The sequence below is a fragment of the Ursus maritimus genome, unplaced genomic scaffold, assembly GCF_017311325.1.
Source record: "Ursus maritimus isolate PB19 unplaced genomic scaffold, ASM1731132v1 scaffold_23, whole genome shotgun sequence".
Classification (NCBI taxonomy): domain Eukaryota; kingdom Metazoa; phylum Chordata; class Mammalia; order Carnivora; family Ursidae; genus Ursus; species Ursus maritimus.
The window spans coordinates 37,207,440-37,230,326 of NW_024424786.1; the positions used below are offsets into that span (position 1 = coordinate 37,207,440).

The 22,887-nt window shown below is 45.5% G+C and overlaps 2 protein-coding genes and 1 long non-coding RNA gene across 12 annotated transcripts in view; 2 read left to right on the plus strand and 1 right to left on the minus strand.

Annotated features, from left to right (window-relative positions):
- The window catches only part of CPSF7 (cleavage and polyadenylation specific factor 7), a 22,729-nt gene extending 18,629 nt beyond the window's left edge, over positions 1-4,100 (minus strand). For 3 of the 9 annotated variants that reach the window (XM_040639195.1, XM_040639193.1, XM_040639188.1), the window contains exon 1: positions 3,235-3,359. Coding sequence is in view for 5 of the 9 variants with exons in the window: in XM_040639194.1 (XP_040495128.1) it covers positions 3,235-3,288 (54 nt within the window). In the remaining 4 variants the exon portion in view is untranslated. Of the gene's footprint in view, positions 1-3,234; positions 3,360-3,686; positions 3,767-3,896 lie in introns of those variants that run through there. The other 6 variants (XM_040639194.1, XM_040639189.1, XM_040639190.1 and 3 more) reach the window with 6 other exon arrangements.
- Positions 742-2,611, plus strand: LOC121104778. The gene is made up of 2 exons (XR_005837141.1): positions 742-1,789; positions 1,978-2,611. It is a non-coding gene; the product is annotated as an uncharacterized LOC121104778 (long non-coding RNA).
- Positions 4,090-17,393, plus strand: SDHAF2 (succinate dehydrogenase complex assembly factor 2). Of its 2 annotated transcripts, none has more exons than XM_008707489.2 (4): positions 4,090-4,235; positions 7,782-8,005; positions 8,090-8,199; positions 16,623-17,393. In XM_008707489.2, the coding sequence occupies exons 1-4, from the start codon at positions 4,200-4,202 to the stop codon at positions 16,751-16,753; spliced, it is 501 nt and encodes a 166-aa protein (XP_008705711.2). In that variant the 5' UTR covers positions 4,090-4,199; the 3' UTR covers positions 16,754-17,393. The 2 variants fall into 2 exon arrangements, with proteins under 2 accessions (XP_008705711.2, XP_040495130.1); XM_040639196.1 differs by lacking the exon at positions 4,090-4,235 and adding an exon at positions 4,248-4,397.
- Positions 17,394-22,887: the final 5,494 nt, after the last annotated feature.

A 22,887-nucleotide genomic window follows, 5' to 3' on the forward strand; every position in this document is an offset into this window, starting at 1 on the left:
GGTTTTTCTGATTACCAAATGAGCTGGTGATTTATGCAGTGATGGATTAGGTTAAAGCAAAATCTAATTCTACAGATTAAGTGGAAAATACAATGTTTTATGTGCACTGATGCTGAAGGTTTCATTCCAGGGAGATTAAAAAGTAAGTATGTATTTAAAACTGAATGAAGATCTCAAATAGAATTTTGTGTTTAATAGGATAGGAAGGACTATCTCTGAAGCTTTTTAGGTAAAAAAGAACTTGCATGATTTTGAATTTAAATAAGAACTTCTCCACCTATATGCTCAGTGTTTCTACCCTCCAACCCCCTTTTCCTGATATCTGAGGAAAGTAAGAAAGGCTAGAATTCATTGTTCTCAAAGCCACCTACTCGATACCATTGTTCTTTTAACTGTAACTACAGTTCTAAGTTTTTGGCTTTAAAATGACTATATCTAAGTCCTCACCTTATACCCTCCTTCCCTGCCATTGTCCACTGCCCTCAACCACCAGGAATGGAACCTCTTCTAAACACAGGGATCCATTTCTTCCCTGTTCCCTCACTAGTCCTGACACTGTGCCTAGCAAATAGAAATTGCTCAATAAGTACTTGTTGACGGAAGTAGCAAACAGAATTGGGCAACGTGCAAAGCGCCTTGCTTAGCACAAGGAACAGAGGCCAAACACTCAGCAAAGTGGCAGCTCTCACTTTTCCAGAGTACCTCTCCCCAGTCCAAGAGAGCAGCTATGAATTTCGACTCCCAGTGTGATAGGAGTCAAGTGGCTCTGAAAGAGGCTTTTACAGCACATGTCCTAAGAGATTAGGGAGTTAGTACCGTAGGGTTCCATCCAGGAACGTGTTCATTTTGCTTGGGGAGCAAAGTACCTGTGACAGGGTTCTTGTGCACAGGTCAACTTGGGATGAATCTTTAATATTACTAAAACATTCTAAAATCTGTACAATCTGTAATGGCTGTCTTCAGTCTAACCTTGCTTTTAACAAACCTTGCCAAACAGAACTTTAGTCATTTCTTTAGCAGCCTCCAAATTACACTAAACCCACCTTTACCAAAAATTAACTCATGATGGGGGCAAGGGGAGGGCAGTGGGCAGCACCTCTCCCTGCACCTTCCACAAATGGACATAAAACATTCAAAATCTATACTTCTTTCAACTTGCCAACCATTAAATATTATCTGCTTGGTATAAATGTCTACTAGATTCCACATACCATCTTTGGCCTATCTTAAACCCATAAAAAAAGTCTTTTCTAACTAAAGAGATAGGAAAACAAATTGAGGCGAATGACTTCTACCCTCACAAAGCAGCGACCACTGGCCAAGGCCTATGCCTTGTCTGGAACTTCCCAGTTATACTGCTTAAGAAATTACGGATTTCCATTTTCTCAGACCAAATGTGGCTAGACCTGCCCTGTTCTGCCCATTTCTCAAAGTGAGTCAGCAGCATTGTTATCAACCCACAGAGAAGGAAATTAAGGGGGAAAAAGGGGTTTTATTAGTAAAGAACTACGAGAACCTTTTCTTCCTGTCTTGTATTAAAAATGAAACAAAGACAAACCACAACTTGTAAAGAGCAGTAAAGGTCTGATTCAAAGTTATACAGAAAACAATGATGTGGAACTAAACTAATACACTAAAACTTTCTTTTCATCCGTAATTATTTGACTTGAGCTTAAAAAATTTCTTTCATGTATTTAGGGCAATCGGCAGCCACATGTAGATGACTCCAGTTTACCTGAGGAGACATGGGAAAATGACTATTAAGCAGTCTGACTGGTGAAGCTGATGGGTACAAACTCACTATACTATTCTACTTTTGTGTTCTTGTTAAAACGGCACAACGTGTTAAAACATTTTTTAAATGTAAACTTGTGCCAAGAAAATGACATGTATAAAAACCTCTGTTGCTTCGTATAAAAGTCAGCTCCAACCAGGGCACCTTCTTTCTCTAATCTGTTCTTTTTTTCCTCTTTCCAGGTCCTTATGTGTACTCACTGAAAGATCCTAGTGGGAAGACCAGTTTACTCAAGTGAAATGGTGCTGAAAACAATCTGGGCAAGATATTACTAAGTTTTAGATAGAGACTATGGAACATTCTTGAAATTGACTTCAGTATGTTAGATTATTGTTTCAAGAGACATCACTACATAGTAATGTTCCTTTTTTTTTTTTTTTTAAGATTTTATTTATTTGACAGAGAGAGAGAGCCAGTGAGAGAGGGAACACAAGCAGGGGGAGTGGGAGAGGAAGAAGCAGGCTCCTAGTGGAGGAGCCTGATGTGGGACTCGATCCCAGAACGCTGGGATCACACCCTGAGCTGAAGGCAGACGCTTAACGACTGCGCCACCCAGGCGCCCCTACATAGTAATGTTCCTTAACATAACATAAAGCGATCAACAAATCCAGGGTATATGAGGGGGTCTATACATGCTTTTTAACTGGTTTGTCCAACACTTTTACCTCTTCCCTCAAAACAACTAGATTCATCAACAAAATGTATTACACTAAAATGTCTATGTACCTCTCAAGACTAGAGTCAAACTACTTACAGCGGGAAGGAAGGAAGATCCAGAACAGTTAGAATGAAGCTGCGATTAAATGCTAAAATATCTTTTATACTGTGTTTTTGCACTGCCTTATAGAGAAGGGGACTACATTCTCCAGCTGCCCTTTCAAAGCACTGCAAAGGGGGGCGCCTGGGTGGCTCTGCATTAAGCCTCTGACTCTTGATTTCAGCATAGGTCATGATCTTAGGGTTGCGATCTCAGTTCTGCACTGGGCATGGAGCGCTTAAGATTCTCTCTCCCTCTCTCCGTTTCCCCCTCTCCAAGAAAAAAAAAAAAAAAAAGAACCGCAAAGGAACAGGTATGAACACTGTCGTCATGAATACTACAGCAAACATAAGTGTGATTTCTAAGTGTGGTTAGTCTTTGAAGACTGACACCCAAGTTTGGCCTCCTGGGGGAGCAAGTTCCACAGGTTGATTCACCATTCTATTAAACCTGATTTTTATTTGCTCTTAAGGCTTGTAAAATTAAGCCTTGGGAACTTAAAATTAACATAAAGCGGAATGATCAGACGTCTCGAAAGTCTGTGATAGAGTAAAATTTTAGACCCGATAGAGGGATGTTCAGGCCTAGCAAGTACTGCAATAGCTTGGAACCACTGCAAGTTTGGTGAAAGTGATTCTTCAGCAGATCCAGGAAAATCCCAATGCTCCCGATGACCCCTCACCTGATTGAACTCCTCGTCAGCATATATATCAATCAAGTCCACTCCTTCTGACATGGCTCCGGAAGGAAGATCACGAGTCCAGAGAACGGACAAAGTAAGGAAGATGCCACTGCGGTATCCTGAAAGAGGCAAGAATTAGAAGGCGTGAGGGTCCCGGGCTGGGAGGAGAGCAATGGTAGCCAACCTCCCGTCTCCAGAGACGCAGCATCCCGACAGCCCAAGCTCGGTCCCACCCGCTCCACTCCGCCCCGCCCCCGGCCTCGCGCCGCCCCTCGCTCTCCCAGGCCGCCGGGGCTCGCGGGGCTCGCTGCCCATCACCCTCGGGCCCGACCCGAGTTGCGCCGCAGCTGCCCGTGGCGCGACGGCAAAGTCCAGGCCTCTGCTCCTAGGGGCCCCGAGACGGCGCTGCGAAGAACGACCGCGGCGAAGCCTGCGGCCCTAGCCCGCCGCACCTGCCTAGGCCCCAAAGCGGCCCCGGCTAGAGTCCCCGCGGGTCGTGGAGCTCCAGCCGCCTCCGCTCCCCACCCAGGCCTAGTCCTCGCCCCCAACTAGGCCCGCCCCACTCCCTCCCCACAGACTCGGCCCGGCGCCCTCGGCCTCCTCCCTCAAAGGCCCGCACCTCCCCCCGCCCGCCGACTCCGGCTGCCCGAAACTCAACCGACCCCCTCCCAGTCTCAGCGCTGACCCCGAGCCCTCTTCCGGCCCAGCCGGCCCCGGGCCGCGCGCCCCCGTTACCGGGAATATGGCGGCGGCGGCGGCGAGTCCGGACTAGGCCCGAAGCGCGCGAACCGCTCTCGGCCCCAGGTCCCGCCCCCCCGCCGCTGGCGTCACACGCACAGCCACTTCCGCCATGCGCAAGGAGGCATCTTCCGGCTCAGGCACTTCAGCGCTGAAGTCCGCACTTCAAGCGTCCGGAAGTTCCCGGAAGTGGCCGGGCCGTAGGCTTCCGGTGTGCGTCGGGAAGAATGGCGGTGGCCACCATATTCCCGGGTCTAGTACGGGTGAGGAGAGTGGAGGTTTTAGGGTCTTGGGCAAGCCATAGTGGGGACTGAGTTTCGTATTCCAACGCAGTCATGGAGACTGCGAGGAGCATCCGGCTGCCTGATAGCCCAGGGCAAGGGCGGAACCAAGGAGAGATCGGCCTTGCAACATAGGAGATTCAGGTCACATCCACTCTTTTCTGAGCCCACTGTGTGCCTGTCTCGTCCGAGACCCAGTTCAGATTTTACCTGTTTCCCAGGTGTAGCTGGCTGCACTCCCTCTGTGCGCCGCTTCTGCGTGTTCTTAAGTCTGTTTTTTTGTCTAATACCTGTCACGATTTCACATCTTAAGATCATTTTTTTTTGTTGTAGGCTTTTCACACTGTAAACTTCTCTCAGTACTACTTTTTTTGCTGCTTCCCTTCATTTTTTGTAAGTTGCGTTTTCGTTTGTCTCAAGATATTTTCGAATTCCTCTTTTGATTTCTTTGACCCATTTGAACTATGGGTTATTCATGAGCTGGAGTGTGTTTAATTTGCACATATTTGTGAATTTTCCAGTTTTCCTTCTGCTGTTGATCTCTAGTTCATTTCACTGTGGTCACTTATATCATTTTAATCTTTTTTAATTTGGTAAGACTTGTTTTGCAACCTAAGGTGATCTATCTTGGAGAGTGTTCCCATCCAGATGTGCTTGAAAATAATGTATTCTGCTGCTGTTGGGTGAAATATTCTGTACAGGTCCGTTTTGGTCCATTTGGCCTATAGTGTTGTTCATATCTTCTTTTTATTGATCTTCTGTCTGGATGTTCTGTCCGTTACTGAATGTGGAATATTGAAATCTATTTTTATTGTATTGCTGTTTATTTCTCCCTTCAGTTCTGTCAGTTTGCTTCCTATGTTTGGGTGCTCTGATGTTGGTTGCATATATATTTATAATTGTTTTATATTCCTGGTGCATTTACCCTGTTATTATATAATAATGTCTCATATATCTCGTGACAGTTTTTGACTTAACGCCTGTTTTGATTGACATAAGTAGGGCCATCTTTGCTCTTTGGTTACCATTTGCATGGAATATCTTTTTTCATCCTTTCGCTTTCAACCTTGTATTCTTTTTTTTTTTTTTAAGATTTTATATATTTATTTGACAGAGATAGAGACAGCCAGCGAGAGAGGGAACACAGCAGGGGAGTGGGAGAGGAAGAAGCAGGCTCATAGCAGAGGAGCCTGATGTGGGGCTCGATCCCATAACGCCGGGACCACGCCCTGAGCAGAAGGCAGACGCTTTAACCGCTATGCCACCCAGGCGCCCCTCAACCTGTGTATTCTTACATCTAAAAGGAGTCTAGTAAAAGCATGTAGTCCGATCCTGTTTTTTAATCCATTTAGCTAGTCTAGTGTTTTGGTTGGAGATCTTAGTTCATTTACATGTGAAATAATTACTGATCAAGACGTTATTATTGCCATTTTGTTAATTGTTTTCTATCCGTCTTACAGCTTTTGTGTCCCTTTTATCCCCTCCTTGTTATCCTTTGTGTTTCATTGTTTTGTTTTTTGTTTTTTGTTTTTGTAGAGACAAGCTTTAATCCCTTTCTCATTTTCTATTGTATATCTTCTGTGGATGTTTTCTTCTTGGTTACCATGGGGCTTACATAAAACATAATCATCTATTTTAAGCCGATAACAATTTAACTTCAATCACGTACCAAAAAACCTACCCTTTTACTTCTTCCAGTTTACATTATTGATGTCATAATTATATATTTATTTTTAAAAAGATTTATTTATTTGAGAGTGTGCATGTGTGCAGAGCAGGGGGTTGGGGGTTGGGGAGGAAGAGGCAGAGGGAGAGCATTCCAAGTGGACTCCACACTGAGCACAGAGCCCCAGTGCAGGGTTGGATCTCAGGACCCTGAGATCACGACCCAAGCAGAAACCAAGAGTCTGACCATTAACCAACTGCGCCACCCAGGCACCCCCACAATTACAAATTTTTATGTTATATATCCATTAGCTCATATTTTTCTATTTTAACTTCTATACCAGAATTAAAAGTGATTTATGTACCACTATTATAGTATCTTGTATTTGTTATATTTATTTTTACCAGTGATCTTTATGCTTTCACATGCTTTTGTGTTGCTCTCTGTTGTCCTTTGGGTCCTTTGGGCTTCTTGAATTTGGATGTTCATTTCTTTCCCCAGATTTGGGAAGTTTTTGACCATTTCTTTGTGTTAATGTTTTATTTAAGTAAGCTATGCACCCAACATGAGGCTTGAACTCATGACCCTGAGATCAAGAGTTGCCTGCTCTACTGAGCCAGCCAGCTGCCCCTGGCCATTTCTTTAAATAAGCTTTCTGCCCCTTTCTCTTCTTCTGGCTTCCCATAATATTTATAGTGGTCTGCTTGTTGATGTCTTTTAAGTCCCCTGGGCGCATTTCAATCTTTTTCATTCTTTTTTTTTTTTTCCTTCCTCTGATTGGGAAATTTCAAATGACCTGTGTTTGAGTTCACTGATTCTTTCATCTGCTTGATCAAGTCTGCCAGTTAAACCCCATAGTGAATTTTTTTCATTTGGTTATTGTATTCTTCAGTTCCAAAATTTGTTTTGTTCTTTTTAATATTTCTTTCTGTTGATATCCTGTTCATACATTGTTTTCTTGAGCTAATTGAACATCTTGATGACAGTTGTTTTTAATTCTTTGTCAGGTAATTCATATGCCTTTGTTTCTCTAGGGTTGGCTTCTAGAGATTTATTTTGTTCCTTTGATTGGGCCATGTATTCCTCTTTCTTCATGTCCCTTGCAACTTTATGTTGGATCCACACTTTCGAAAAAACAGTCACCTCTACCAGTCTTTTTGGACTGGCTTTGTACAAGGAAAGACCTTCACCAGTCAGCTTGGCTAAAGATTCTGGGAGCCTCTCAGACTTTTTGTGTGAATAGTTCTTCTTTAGGCTTGTGCATGTAAATTCCCAGTTGGAAGGATTTGCTGGCTTCTTTTTTTGGGAGAGTCTTACCTGGTTTCTGGATTTCTCATAAAGGGAATTGGTCCATGTATGGTTGAGCTGGTGTCTCTGTGAGAGAAGGAGAGTGTGGGACTTCCTGTTTCATCATCTTGCTGGTGTCACTACCTTCTCATTGCATCTTGATAGGTTTTGCCCTTCTCTGTATTGGGAGCCTTTGGGGGATTAGGGACCATGCCATCACTGTATGCTCAGATTTTAACACAAGCAAGTGACTAAAATACATACCATTCCATAATAATTTTAAGGGAATATAAAGGAAGGAGAAAACATTTCTGCTAGAGAATTTCTGGAATGGTACTAGTTAAGAGCACATTTGCAGTTAGGGCTGGGTTCCAGTCCTAACTGCACTTACTATTTGGGTGACTTGGTAAGTTATTTAACCTCTCTGAGCCTCAGCTTCCTACGCGATAAAGTGGGGACAGTATCAACATAATTTCTTAGGAACTAAATGAGATTGAATGCATTTAGCACCTAGTAAGTGTTGAGTGAATGACAGTGATGGTAGTCCTTATAAAGATGTTTGTGGTTTATTTCAGATGCTTCCTCTGTCAAGGCGCCACCTAGCGTCTCCTTTGCTCAGCATACCATCATTCAGCCGTTTCTACAGAGGTGACAGCCCAACAGATTCCCAGAAAGACATGATTGAAATCCCTTTGCCTCCATGGCAGGAGCGAACTGATGAGTCCATAGAAACCAAAAGAGCCCGGCTGCTCTATGAGAGCAGAAAGAGGGGCATGTTGGAAAACTGTATTCTGCTTAGGTAGGGAAATAAGAGACTTGGTGTCACTTTCTCTTTTACTGGATATAGCTTTTTCAACTTTGTTCTCTCTCTTTCTCCTTTTAGCCTGTTTGCTAAAGAATATCTGCACCACATGACTGAGAAACAGCTGACCCTCTATGATCGTCTGATTAACGAGCCCAGTAATGACTGGGATATTTACTACTGGGCCACAGGTACTGGGCATGATCAGCATGCAGCATGATATGAAAAATAGGATGACTCGTGCCGATTTGAGTCTGGAATTGTGTCCTAGGCAATTTGTTTCTTTTGTTCATGCAGTCGACATGCAACCCCCGCATGCTCCAAATTTTTCAAAGTGTGCAAAATTTTTTTATTAAAGTTCTTTGTTTTGCAAGCAGTAGAATCCTGTTTAATATAAGCAAAAAGGGAGTTTAGTGGAATGGTGTGGAAGAGCAGAGTTAGGAAAACCAGGCTGGGAATGGTGTGGAACCCGACAGCCCTAGAATGCTGCATAGCAAGTGTTCCTCAATAGTCTCACTCCAGCACTGCCTTTGGGAATAACAGTTTTCACTGTGTATAATTAGGATTAGCTTTGGCCGTGAGTTAAAAAAAAAAAAAAGCAATACTAGCTTAAACAAATCAGGATTATATTTCTCTCTTATAACAGCAGTCCAGAGGTAGGCCTTCCATTCAGGAGTCATGATGCCCAGATTCCCCTCGATGTGCTCCTTCCGCCGTAGCACGTGCCGTCTACCTCGTGGTTGCTGCGGCTGTGTCTGTCATGTTTCTGTTTCAGTCAGGAGAAAATGTGTAGAAGTGAAATTCCCCTTATTTTTTATGACTCCTTCTCAGGAGAATACCTGCACCACACTTCACTAGTTTTCCATTGGCCACAGTTCAGTCACATGGCAATGCCTAGTCATGATGAGAAAATGATATAGTCCATTTTGTGCGTCCAGTTACATTGGGAGTTCTGTTATCAAGGAAAAATGGGAGAATGGATATTAGGGGACGTCTCATCCATTTTCGTCACACTCTGGGTCTTCTGGTTTTATGTTCCCAGTCCAGATTTGAGTCATAAAGTAGAAACCGTTCTGTAGGTTATGAGTATAAAGTGTGATAATACAGAGTCTTGAGGTTTATGTAAACATTGGAAAGCCCACGAAGTGTAAAATATTTACCCTCTGGTCCTTTAGTGCTGTTGAGTAAAATCCCATCATGTGACTGTACTCCACGGTTTTTTATCTGTTGACCAGTTGAGGGACATCAGGGTGTTTCCAGTTTTAGGCGATTATGAGGAAAGCCACTATAAATATGCAAACTCTAAACGTTTGCATATTGCTTTTTGTGGATGTAGGTAGTAGTTTTTCTTGGGTAAATACCCAGGAGAAGGGTCACTGAGTCACATGGTAAGAGTTATGACAAACTTTTTCTGTAGTAGGGCAGGGAGTAAATATTTTAGGCTTTGCAGAGCATACAGTCTTTGTCTTGAGTCTTCCACCCCTGCCATTGGAGCATACAGACTGCCACTGGACAGTAGGTAAATGCGTGCTACGGTGTTGCAATGAAATTTTATTGACAGACACTGAACTTTGAATTTCATATAATTTTCATTGTCACAAAAAATCCTTTTAACTTTTTTCCTCAACCATTTAAAAGTCATTTTTAATGTACTGGCCATACAAAAACAGGCAGCAGGCCATAGTTTGCTGACTCCTAGGCTAAGTGAAAGAGGCCAGACTCAAAGTCCGGCCATATATACCGTATGATGCCGTTTTTATGATATTCTGGGAAGGGCAAAACTATAGGGGCAGAAAACAAACTAGCAGTTGTCAGGGACTGAATGTGAAGTCCCCCATCCTTACCAGCACTTGGTATTATCAGGATTTTATTTGTTTTTGTTTTTAGCCATTCTAAGAAATAGGCAGTGATATTCACTGTAGTGAATTGTCATGGCTCTGGTGATTAAGGGTATTGAGGATCATCTTTAAGTGGATCTTTGCCATTCTTACATCTTTGCTAATACGTCTCTCCAAATCTTATCCCACCTTTGTTTTTTTCTTAATTGGGTTCGTTTTCTAATTGAGTTTTGAGTGTTCTTTATTTATGTCAGGTTCAAATCCCTTGTTAGATCTGTGTCTTGCAAATTTCTTTCTCCTTGCTTATGGTTTGTCTGCGTATTCTTAACATTGTCTTTCAAAGAGCAGTTTTTAATTTTGGCGAAGGACAGTGTTTTATTTGGTGAGTTAGCGGGTTGTGCTTTTGATACTGTGTCTAAGAATCTGCCTTATCTGAAGTCACAAAGATTTTCTCTGTTTTCTTCCAGGAACTTTATAGTTTTAGAATCACCTGTTCAGTTTCTCAAAAAATTGGAGTTGTTTTGGATCAGTAGATCAGTTTGGGAAAATCTTTTGTCTAATCTATGAACTTGCGGTATCTCCATTTATTTAGGTCTTTGACTTTTTTTTTTTAACATTTATTTATTATTTAAAAAAATTTGTTTATTTGAGATAGTGAGTGCACGAGCTGGGGAGAGGGACAGGGAGCGAGGGAGACGCAGACTTCCTTTTGAGCAGGGAGCCTGACGTGGAGCCTCACATGGTGCTCGATCCCAGGACTCATGACCTGAGCCAAAGGCAGACACTTGACCAACTGAGCCCTTAGGTCTTTGACTTCTTTATCAGTATATTATTTGTCGTTATATCACAAATTACCCCAAAACTTACTGGCTTTAAACAAACCCACCTTTATTATCTCAACCTTTCTGTGGATCTGGAATCCAGACATGGCGTAGTTGGGTGCTGTGCTTTCGTCTGTCATGAAGTTATAATCAAGGTGTCAGCTTAGGGCCTGGGGTTTCATCTGGAGGCTCAGTTAGGGTAGGATCTGCTTTAAGTTCTCTCTGGTGTTGGCACAATTAAGTTCCTCACAGGTTCCCCACCTGCAGGCCTAAGTTCCTTGCTGGCTGTCGTCTAGAGGCTGCCTTCTGTTCCTTGTCACAAGGGCCTCTCCTACTTGTGAAGCTTGGTTCTTCAAAGCACGTAAGCCGAGAAGACAAGAGAGGAATCTGCTAGCAAGATGGAAGTCTCAGTGTTTTATAACCTAATCACGGAAATGACATTGTGTTACCCTTGCCATATTCTGTTGGTTAGAATCAAGTCTTTAGGTCCAGCCTGTGTCGGGTTAGGGGTGAGAATCACGCAAGAGCATGATACCTGGAGGTGGAGATCATTGGAGGCCATCCTAGAAGTCTGACTGCTACAATCCATGTTTTGTAGTTTTCAGCATATTTTGGACATATTCTGCTGGATTTATACCTAGGTATTTCATGTATTTTGGTGCTATTAATAAGTGGTACTTGAAGAGACATTTTCACTTTCTCATTGTTCGTAGAATGTAGAAATACAGTTGATTTTTGTATACTGTGACCTTGCTGAGTGCACTCAGATCTAGAAGCTGTTTTGTAGATTCTTTGGGATTTTCTGTGTAGACCGCTGTGTCATCTGTGAACAGAGAAGGTTTTCTTTTCCAATCTGTATGCCCTTTATATCTTTAATTTGCTTTATTGCACTATCTGGGATCTCCAGTGTAACGCTGAATAGTAGCAGTGAGAGGAGCATCCTTGTCTTGTTCCCAGTGTTGGGGGAAAGTATTCAGTCTTTCACTGTTAATATACAGTTAGCTCTAGGTGAGTCGTAAATGCCTTTTATCAGATTGAGAAAATTTCTTTCCATTTATGTATTGAGCGTTTTTTCATAAATAAATGTTGAATCTTGTCAGGTGCTTTCTAGGCATTTCTCTAGAGACGATCATTTGTTTGGTCGTATGATTTTTTTCCCCCTTAGTTTATTGATACGGTGAATTTTTCATTGATTTTTTACATTTTGAGCCAACCTTGCATTCCCATGATAAACCTCACCTGGTCTTTATGTATTGCTTGATTTGATTTGGTAATATTTTGGAGATCTTTGTATCTGTCTTCATGGGGGTATTGGTTTTCTTGTAATGTTATCTGGTTTTGATCAGGGTAATGCTGGCTTCATAAAATGAGTTGTGAAGTGTTCTCTTTCATTTTCTGGAAGAGTATATGGAGTCGGTGTTATTTCTTTATTAAATATTTGGTAGAATTTCCTGGGGAAGTCTTCTGGATCTGAGGTTTTCTCTGTTGGAAGTTTTTAACTGTAAAGTCTAATTTTTTTTAATAGCTATAGAACAATTCGAGTTATCTCTTTCTTCTTGGATGAGGTTTGTTAGTGTGCCTTTAATAAATTTGGCCACATCATATAAGCTGTTAAGTCTATGGATATAAAGTTATGGTCATATTCCCTTTTTCTTTGATTGTCTGAAGAGCTGTAGTGAGGTCCCTCCTTTATTTCTAATATTGGTGATTTGTGGGTTTTTTTCGTTTTTTCTTGATCAGTCTGGCTAAAAGTTCATCAGTTTTATTTATTTTTTCAGATAACCAGCTTTCAATTTATTTATAGTTTTTTCTCTATTTTTCTTTTTCATTGATTTCTGATCTTTATTTCCTTTTTTTTCTGCTTGTGTTGGGCTTAATTTGCTCTTACTTTTTTAGTTTCGTAAGGCGGAAGTTGAGCTCATTGATTTGAGACCTCTTTTTCCATTGTAAGCATTTAGTACTATGAATTTCCCTCTAAGCACTGCTTTAGTTTCATGGTGCAAATTTGTGTTATCATTTTCATTCAATTCCTAATTTCCCTTCTGACTTCCGCTTTGACCCATGAGTTGTTTAGAAGTTTCTTTTTTTTTTTAAGATTTTATTTATTTATTTGACAGCGAGAGAACACAAGAAGGGGGAACAGCAGAGGGAGAAAGATGAGTAGACTCCCTGCTGAGCAGGGAGCCTGACACGGGGCTCAATCCCAGTACCCTGGGATCGTGACCTGAGCTGAAGGCAGAGGCTCAACTGAGCCACCCAGGTGCCCCTAGAAGTTTCATTTAAAATATATCCAGATATTTTTCTGTTACTGATTGCATTATGACCATAGAACTTACGTTGTGTAGTTTCAGTTCTTTTAAGTTTCTTGAAATTTGTTTTATGGCCTGAACTATGGCTATATACTTGATAAATGTCTCGTTTGCACTTATTTGAACATAATGTGCCTTCTGCACCTGTGGATGAAGTGTGCTGTAAATGTCAACTAGGGCAACTTTGTTGATGCCGTTCTTCATGTTCTCTATATTCTGACTCGTTTACTCTGTAATTGTTTGTTGATTAATAAGAGAAGAGTGCTGAAACCTCCAATTATAATTGTGGATTTGTCTATTACTCCTTTCAATTCCCTGTTTTTCCTTCATATGTTTTGAAGCTCTATTTTGTGAAAACACATTCAGGGTTGTTGTATCTTCTTGATGAATTGACTCCTTTACCATTCTATATAATGTCTGTCTTTATTGCTGATAATATTCTTTATTCTGAAGTGTCTGCTAGTAATTTAGCCACACCAGCTTTCTTTCGATTAGTGTTTGCATGGTATGTGTTTTTTCCATCTGTGTTAGTTTTCTATGCTACATAATAAATTACTAGAAACTTAGTGATTTTAGGTAACATAGTTATGCAGATTTACACATATATTCATAGTTCTGTAGGTGAGAAGTTCTGTAAGCCTAGAACTCAGTCTGAAATTGCTGTTCGCTGTTCTCCATTCCTGTCTGGAAGCCCATTCAGGTTCTCAGAATTCATTTCCTTACAGTTGTAGGATTGAGGTCCTGCGTGTCTTGCTACCTGTCGATCTCTTAAAGCTCCTGGAAGCCACTTGCAGGTCCTTGCTACAAGGTTCCTTCCATCCCAGCAAAGAGATTCTTCATCACATGGCGTCCCTCTCAACATTTCAGATCTCTCTGACTTTCCTTCTGCCACCAGCTGGAGAGCACTGCTTTTAAAGAGCACATGTGGGACGCCTGGGTGGCTCAGTCACTTAAGCATCTGACTCTTGATTTCGGCTCAGGTCATGACCTCAGAGTTGTGAGATGGAGCTCTGTGCTGGGTGTGGAGCCTACTTAAGCTTCTCTCTTTTCCTTTCCTCCCCATTCCCCCTTAAAAAAATAAATAAAATAAAGAGCACATGTGATTAGGTCCGAACCACCTGGATAATTTCCCTGTCCTGAGGCGGCTGTGCCATCTAACATAACTTACTCATGGCAGTGAAAATCTTCATGTTCACAGTCCCGAGAAGAATGCAGGGCTTGTATGCCAGGGGAGTGGGAAGTATTGAGGGCCAACTTAGAAGTCTGCCTCCCACACCATTCCTTTACTTTTGACCTATCTTTGTCTTTATATTTAGATCGAGCTTCTTACAGATAGCATATGTAGTCTCTTTTTTATTCAATCTTACAGTTTCTGTCTTTTCATTGGTGTGTTTTGGTCATTTGCATATATTCAGTGAACAGTGTGGTTGAATTAAAATCTGTCTTTTTGTTTCCTGTTTTTTCCATGTGTTCTTTTTTCCTTTTCCCCTCTATTTCCATGTTTTTTCAAATTAAGTATTTAAAATTTCATATGACCTCCATTGTTGGTTTATTGTTTATACTTCCTGTTACCATTTTTTTATGATTGCCGTAGGCTTTACAAGATACATCCTTAATTACTCAGTCTCCTTTCAAGTTATATTTTACTGCAGGTGCCCTAACATATTAGTTATTCTAAATTCTGTAACAGTTCTAACATCTGGGTCATCTCCGAGGCTTTTTCTGTTTGCTTTGTCCCTTCACAGTGTGTTGTGTTTTTCTTCTTTTGTGTGCATGTGTGTCTCATAATTTTTGATTGAGTGTTAGACATTGTGAGGAAGACAGTAAAGAGCAAAGTAAATAGGATTTATGCCTAGAAATGGGCGTGCTTCCAGTAGGCTGTTAGTATGGGGATCAAGTCAGTCTAGTTAGGAGCTCAGCTCTTGTAGATTCTGTTACTGCTGTGCTTGCCTTCACTGTGCCACAAGCCTCTGTTGCTACCATCTGCATAGAGTAGGGGCTGAGTTTCCGGAGGGTATTTCTCAATGTTCCTGTTCTTCCCTCAGCTTTCAGCCTTCCTCCTATTTCTGTGCCTCAGAGGGAATCTCTCTATGCTCTTGCGCTTCCCCAGCAACAGATTCCTGTTGCTTCCCACTTGGGGGACGGAAGGTTGGGAAGGCATTCTCCGTTATCCTGGTTCGCCTTCAGTCCCTGTGGCCCCAGGTCTCAGGGGTGGGCTTTCTCTGTGGCCCTGACTGTCCCACAGGATGAGAAGATTTTTTTTTTTCTTTTCTCTCTTCACCATCCCAGATGGGTCCTCACATGTTCCAAGTAGGAGATGGGATTTGCAGACCTACCCTCAGTCTCTTAAGGCTTTTATTTCACAAAGAAGGGCAGGCTGGGCTCTATGCTTTTTTGCGGTCTTGGCTGCTCCGCCGCTCCTGGCCTGCACCACTGAGGGACGCGGTCTCCTGCCTCTTGCTCTGAACCTAGTCTTGGTCAGCAGCACGCTCTGGAGGTTTGCTGCGAACAGCCTGGAGGGCGTGCACTCCCCCGGTGTCTGTGGCTAGCCCACGCTTGGCTTGTAGCAGTTGTTAAAAATCTTAGCTGAACTCTTCTTACCTGTTTGGATGGCGTCCAGTGTCTCTTCTTCCCGAGCCCTGTCTCGGGCGAGCAGGTGCTCATGTGCACTTTCTCCTTTGGGGGGCTTCTCTTCCCTTAGATTTTATTCTGCTTGGTTGCCCTGTGACTTTGGTTCTCGCATGACTTCACGGAAAGTCATGCTATTTGTAGATTTCCTGGCTTTTCTTGTTAGGATGAGCACGGTGTTCTTTCCAGTCTGCACCGTCCTTGGGGGAAGCCTAAACCGCCTGGGCTTTATTTCGATGATCACAGAAAAAAACAGATGCCGAGCCCACTAGATGCTGGGCTTCTGTGCTCAGTGAGGGGAAGTTAAGTTTTGTTTGAGGAATTCTCCCTCCCAGCATTGTAGTCTTGATAGGATGTTCCCTAAGCTTCCCCCGTGGGAGGCTTTGCTTGTAATTGGCATCTTAAGCAAGTGTCTCCAGGTGAAGAGGAGGTGGGAGGTAAGCAAGCATACTGGGGCCCCCTCGCCCACCCCCAAGACGACGACACTCTCGTGGCTTTGCTCTCCATGCCATTGTGGCCTGTCCCTCCACATTTGGTTTTCCAGGTTCATGTCCATTTTGTGCGCCTCTGATAGCCTTCTAATGAATTCCTTTTTGCTGAAGCCATGTACACCGAGGACTTCTGCCTCGGGAAGTGTATAGGCTGGAAGGGGAAACGCAGTACCCAGAAAACACCGAAATACCGAGTGCAGAGCAAAACAGTGCCCCCGAGCTTGGACAGGCCAGGGGCCAGTAGGCTTGTTCATAAAAGGCCAGACGGTAAATATTTTAGTCTTGTGGCCATACAGCCTCTGTCGCAGCTACTCATCGCTGCCGTCCTAGTGCGAAAGCAGCGGGACAGTATGTGAACAGATGGAGGCACCTGCTCCGACAGGGGTGACGCGCGGCCGCCGCGCTCCGCCGGCTCCCACTATAGGCTGCCATGTGTATTTGGAGACAATCTGTTGGTTCCTTTCAAAGGCCAGAGTTTCAAGTTTCAGGGTCCCTCTGAATTTTCTCTGCCCATTCCTCTCTTGCAGAAACAAAACCAGCCCCAGAAATATTTGAAAATGAGGTCATGGCATTGCTGAGAGACTTCGCTAAAAACAAAAACAAAGAGCAGAGACTACGCGCCCCGGATCTGGAATACCTCTTCGAAAAGCCACACTGATCTGTGTCCCATCGCCTGCCCTGGGGGCTCAGTCCACGGACTCGAACTTAGGATGGACGCTGACCTTGACTTCCTGCTTCTCCGGAGCCACTCAGCCCACCCAGACCGTTGGTCTTGCTGCAAATGATGGACCCATCTCTCAGGACATGTCAGTACTGGCCGTGACTCATTCTGACACTTTTTTGGTTCAGTTTTAAGCCTAAAAGCGGTTGCTGGTGTTGCCGGCCCTCTGGCCTCTTTCCCTGGCTCCTGTCCCCGGAGGCGGGCTCGGCCACAGGATGGCAGTGTCGGGGAGGCCATGGTGCTGGCTCATTGCTTTAACCAGAAACATGTGCTCCGTGAAGAGAGGCAGCCAGCTGCGGGGCTGTGTGGTGAGCTTCCCCGAGCAGCCCAGGGCTTTGTTCAAGTGAAATCCCTCCCCGCTTCCCCACCCGCTAGGGTCCCTCCTGCCAGGGCAGCGGACCCTAGCCCCCTGAGCTGAATCTTTCCGAGACACGGCAGGCAGAACGAGGGCAGCCAGCAGGGATGTGTGGGCATGCTGCTGATGAGTCCACATCCTCCTCATGAGATCTTCTCTAAAACGTTCACTCTGTAAACGGAAAGATAATTAAATATTAAAGAATATTTTATGAAGGAAAAATCACAGTTCCCGGCCCTCACACAATTATTTTAATTCTGTCTGTCCTCATATAATCCATAGTCATTTGTCTCTGGAGTGATACGAGGTGACAGTCACGGGGTTTATTCCCACATGGCATGACGGCAAACTTCTGTATTTCTGCAGTCTTCCCAGTCATTGCAGTTGACGAACTGACAACATAAGCAGTAACATCTTAAAATGAATCAGTTGGAAGTGCTGAGCTCTGGGCCCGGAAGACTAATGTGTGGCTAGCAGTGGTCTCCCTGGAGGGATTTTGCCCTCAGACCTGTGACCCAGTCAGGGCTGTCGTCACCCGGGCCGGGACCATCTGACGGTGTGGACCTCGGAAGGCAGGCCAGGGGGTGGATAAGCACAGGGTGGTGAGCACAGGAAATGCACGCAGAGAGAAAGTGCCTGCCTCCAGCATTCTGGAGCTGAGGGGTTCCCGGAGAGCCGCCTCCTGGTCCTTCCTGCCTCTGGTGTCCCCGGCTAAGGAGAGAAGAGAAGAGAACCAGCCTTTACTTACATGACCCTGTGAGGGCCTCACGGTACTCCTGCGGACAAGGGCTGTTATGCTGATTTTGTAGATGAGAAAGTGCGCTCAGAGAGCAGTTTGTCCAAGGTCGAGTAGCTATTTAGTCAGAAAGTGACAGTCTCCATTCGTTCTGCCTCCAAAGCAAATGAACTTTCTACTAGACCACTCTTCTTTACTGGTGGAAACTTAGTAGGAATTCGTGCTTTGCAAAGTTAGGGCAAAGATCATTCTGAGACGGTGAACCTGTGTGTCACGAAGGGGGCAGGTGGCCGCCAGATGCTTCCCAAAGCCCGTGGCTCCCCAGGGCAGCTCGCGTGAGTGAGGAAGCAGCGTCGCCACTGGTTTCAAGTTCAGGGCCTGGTTCTGCTGCTCATTTGCCGGCTGACTGCATCGGCCTGAGCCCCCATTTCCTCATCCGTAAGACAGGGGCGATGACGGTCCTTATCGTACCTGACTATTTCAGATGAGAAGAGAACTCACAGAGCTCTCACCCGGCCCCCAGCACACTCAGCTCTCGGTAGATACTAGGTGTCAGCTCTTGGTCGTGACCTCAGCCCGAGACTTAAAAGCGGTCTCCTAACGCCAGTTGCCTGGCATGTCACTGAGGTCACCAGAGCTCGTGCGGGGCAGTCTTCTGTGCAGGTGGGAAAGCCAAGCACATTGGAGAACCGCGGGGCTGTCGGGGAAGATGAAAGAGCCCCTGGGGGTGAGAAGCAGGCGTGGGCGTGACAGCTGGGAGGCAGAAGCAGGGCCCTTGAGAGGACGAGAGGACGTCCCCCAGGGCTTCCCGCAGACTCTGGCCACTTGGGGCCTCATTTGATGTGCTGGGCGGAGGACGTTAGGCAGCGGGAGAGCTCGTGAGCGAGATGGGGCTGGACTGTAAGATGTGCACACGAACCGGGGAGTGACTTGCCCATCTACTCTGGGCGCTCCTGCAGCCCACCTGACGGCCTGGTGGGCAGTGTGAGCCTTCCCCCCCCGGGGGTTCGAGGTCTCCTGACCCTCATTTTGTCTCATTTAACATAATGTTCAACTGTTGCCACTGTCACCTGGGACTGGCGTGCTTCTGAAGAATTGTTTTCCTCCCGGGCTGCTGGCTTGTGTCATCTCGGAAAGTGAAGGATCTTGCTAACTTCAGCTGCTCAGTGTCAGACCCAGGGGTGCTATGTAAACAGTTTTTCCCTTTATTAGGCATTAACTAAAACTAGGCTGGCCACAGCGCATTTTTAAAAATTAATAAACATATAGCAAGGGCCAGCAGCCCCCTAAGGATCTGTGGGGAACAGGAGCCGGCCCCATCGCTCTCAGTCGGACACATCACTGCTCAGTGACCTCATTCCGAGCCGGGGCCGGGCAGATGAGCGTCTGGCCCTGCGCTGCCCCGTCTGAAGTGGTCTCGTGAGTCCTGCCGCCCAGGCTGCCTCGTGACCCGTCACACCGGCTCACAAAGGCTGTTCTCTTCCCATGCTTGCCTCTCTTAATCATTTCGAGTCTTGAGAATGCACCAGCCAAACCCCTTTGCCCGAGCTCCGTGCCTTGGAGTGGATCTGTTGGGGCCATTGCAAAGGTGCCTTGCTCTGGCTTTGGGCATATCTGGTTATCTGGTCTGTTCCGTAGCTCCAGCCAGGGTGGCACACTCAAAACCTGGTCCGTGGTTTTAAACATCACCAGGAAAAGAGATTCCGCTGGCAGAGTGGAGGGTCTCACATTTATCCGTCCATCCGTCCACCACACTGCCGTGGGTTGAGGAGGAGGAAGGGTTCACGATACAGAAGCCGCGCAGGCTTAAGGGGCCAGCAGGTCTGGGAGACTTCGGAGCCGACAGCCCCCTCCTCCCCACAGCTGACAGCCGGCGGTGTCCGGGGGGTGGGCCTGCCACCCTGCAGCTCTCAAGTAAATGGTGCCGATCAGCTTCCAGTGAAGCCACCTCGGGACACTTGAGTTTCCAGGGAGCCCCCTGGGAGCGAGGAGGGGTGCCAGATCATCCCCAGTTGGCTAAAATGGCATTGGTGGGACAGGTGGCCTGAGGCAAGGGGTGCTCTTGCAGCTTTAAGAAACACCTGTCTGTCAGCACTGTGACATTTTAGGGTGGATTACCGAAAAGTGGAAGCTATCCGAGATAAGAGGGCTTGAAAGGGAAAGACGTGCGGAGAAGAAATCCAGCACCTTGTAACCTATAATCACAGGAGAAGAGTCCGTCTTTTGCTGGGTCCCAGGTCCTGCCTGAATCCGGATACTCCCGCCGAAGAGGAGGATGTTGATATTCTCCTTAAAAAGGGCACCGTGAACACATCTTACATAAGGACACATCAGAGCCTGTAGTTTTAAAGCAAACGGTGATGTTAAGATGGGCATTTTGTTTGCCAGTGGATTTCAGGTGACTTAGTTTGTATCGAGTGAAATGCGCCCCCTTGGCGATGCCCTGGGACACGGTTAGGGCAGACAGAGCAGGGCAGTTGAGGCAGCCGCTGGAGAATCAGACCGAAGGGAGCCTGCCCATCTCCCATTCCTCAGCAAGGTGGGCGCGTTCATCGAACCTCTGCACAGCTCTGTGTCTTTTTTTGTAAAACGGAAAAAAAAACCTCCCCGCACGTGTGGGTGTTAGGACCAAATGAGGTCATGCATGTAAGGCGCCTAGCACGGGACCTGGCACCTTGGCAACACGGTTGCTAGGTAGTCCTAGCAACGGTGCTCTGTGCTGATGGCCGGCCCAGCGCTGCTGAGAGCCCCACCTGCACTCTGGCTGAATGCTCATGGTGACGTAGGGGAGAGGCACGGTTGTCAGTCCCCTCCCGCAGATGAGAAAAGTGAGGCGGGTGAGAGGAAGCTGCTCGCTCCAGGTCACAGAGGGGAAGCAGTAGAGCCAGCATCTGAAGCCAGGCCTCGGGTGGGCCCCGTAGGCTACCCGGCCTCCAAGCAGGAGCGCTGTCGCCAGCACCCCCTGCTCCTGGCTTCTGGTCCTGGGTCTCATCTCGGCCGGGGGAAGACTGCTGTGCGGACTTTGCAGAAACCCTCCCTTGGTTCCCCCAGGACCCCGGGGCCCTGGCTCTTGCAGACAGGACAGCATGGCCTCAGCAGCTCCGGCCTTAACCTCCTGAGCCCTCCAAGCAGGACCGGGGCCACCTCCAGAGAGAGGATGGTGTGGAGTTGAGAGACACTGGATTTGGGGGGCGGTCAGAGGGCAGGGCTCCATCTGCGCTGTGTCAAGGGTTTTATCCTTGAACAGCAGAGAAGAGGTGTGGAGCTTTCTGGATCTTCCTGTCACTATCTGTCCTTTCCCTCTGAGTTGGAGGCTGGGTCTGGGAGCTGGACATGGCTGGTCAGGAAGGCCACGCAAACCCCATTTCTGGGTACAGAGATGAGTTGCCCAACCTCCCGCACACCCCTGGCTCCCGTGTGTAGAGCACGTGACTCTTAATCTCAGGGTCATGAGTTCGAGCCCCACGTTGGGTGTGGAGTCTACTTTAAAAAAAATTTTTTTAAATCCATAAAATGTTGTGGAATTTTTCTAACATTGTATTATAAAAAAATTCATATATATACAGCAATGCCAAGAAGAGTTTTGCAGCAAATGACTGTATGTCCTATCCACCACTTAGATTCTGCCATTAACTTTTTCCTTACTTGATTCATTGCGTATCTGCCCATCTTTCCATCCCTCTCCACCCATTAATCCATCTACTTTTTTTTTTTTTTAAAGATTTTATTTATTTATTCGACAGAGATAGAGACAGCCAGCAAGAGAGGGAACACAAGCAGGGGCAGTGGGAGAGGAAGAAGCAGGCTCATAGTGGAAGAGCCTGATGTGGGGCTCGATCCCAGATCACCGGGATCACACCCTGAGCCGAAGGCAGACGCTTAACCGCTGTGCCACTCAGGCGCCCCTAATCCATCTACTTTTTGATTCATTTCAAACAAAATTATAGATCTCAGAATGCTTCCCCAAAATATTTCAGAACACGTATCATTAACTAGACTTACACATTTATTTTAAGTAGTTTTCTTTTGCTGTAAAATTTACATCCAGTGAAATGCCCAAATCTTAAGTGCACATTTGCTGCGTTCTGGCAGATGCCCACACCAGACTCCTATCAGGAAACAGGAGTTACCGTCACCCTAGAAAGTTCTCTCATGCTCCACCCCAGTAAGTCCCCACAGCACACCTCCCCACACCCCAGGCAACCACCTCTGACTTTTTCTTTCTCCATAGATTAATGTTGTCTGTTCTAGAATTTCATAAAGATGGGATCAGACGGTATGTACTCTTCTGTATGTGTCTGCTTTCGGTCAGCATGATGTTTTTGGCACTGCCCACACCGGTATTTGTCCTGGTTTTTGTTGAGTCAAACGTATCTCATCGGACGACTCTACCCAATTTAGTGTATCCATTCCGTTGATGGGTACCTGAGCTCCTTCCGGTATTGGGCTCCAGACAATTCTCTTTGTGATCGAATGTTTTTACTTCTCAGTATATATCTAGAGGTAGAATGGCTAGGTCACAGGTAGGTGTATGTCTGATTGAAAAACGAGGGCCAGCACGTTCTCCAAAGCAGACATACCATTTTACACTCTCACGGACAATGTGTGAGACAGCCAGCTGCCCTACAAGCCTGCCAGCATTTGGTGTCAGTCCGTCAAAACTTCGCCATCCTCGTGGGTAGGAACTGGCACTTCCCTTTGGTTTTCATGTGCAGTTCCCTGACGATGGATGATGTGGAATATTTTTTTTCACGTGCTTATGGGCCATTTATGTGTCTTCTTTCGTGGGGTGCCAGTTCAAGCCTCTTGCCCGCTTTTGAATTTGGTTGTTGTCATTTTATTATTGAGTTGTAGGAATTCTTTATACATCGTGCATACCAGTCCTTTGCCGATGTATGTTTGCAAATTTTTTTTTACCTAGTCTGGGAGTTGTCTATTCATTTTCTTCACACTTTCTTTGAAGAGCCAAAGTTTTACATT

Bases quoted from the DNA above. Each gene is read 5' to 3' on its own strand.
- SDHAF2 (XM_008707489.2), top strand. From the start codon at position 4,200: ATGGCGGTGGCCACCATATTCCCGGGTCTAGTACGG. The intron at 8,006-8,089 runs GTAGGGAAATAA...TTCTCCTTTTAG, and splicing joins GAAAACTGTATTCTGCTTAG to CCTGTTTGCTAAAGAATATC. The intron at 8,200-16,622 runs GTACTGGGCATG...CCTCTCTTGCAG, and splicing joins TATTTACTACTGGGCCACAG to AAACAAAACCAGCCCCAGAA.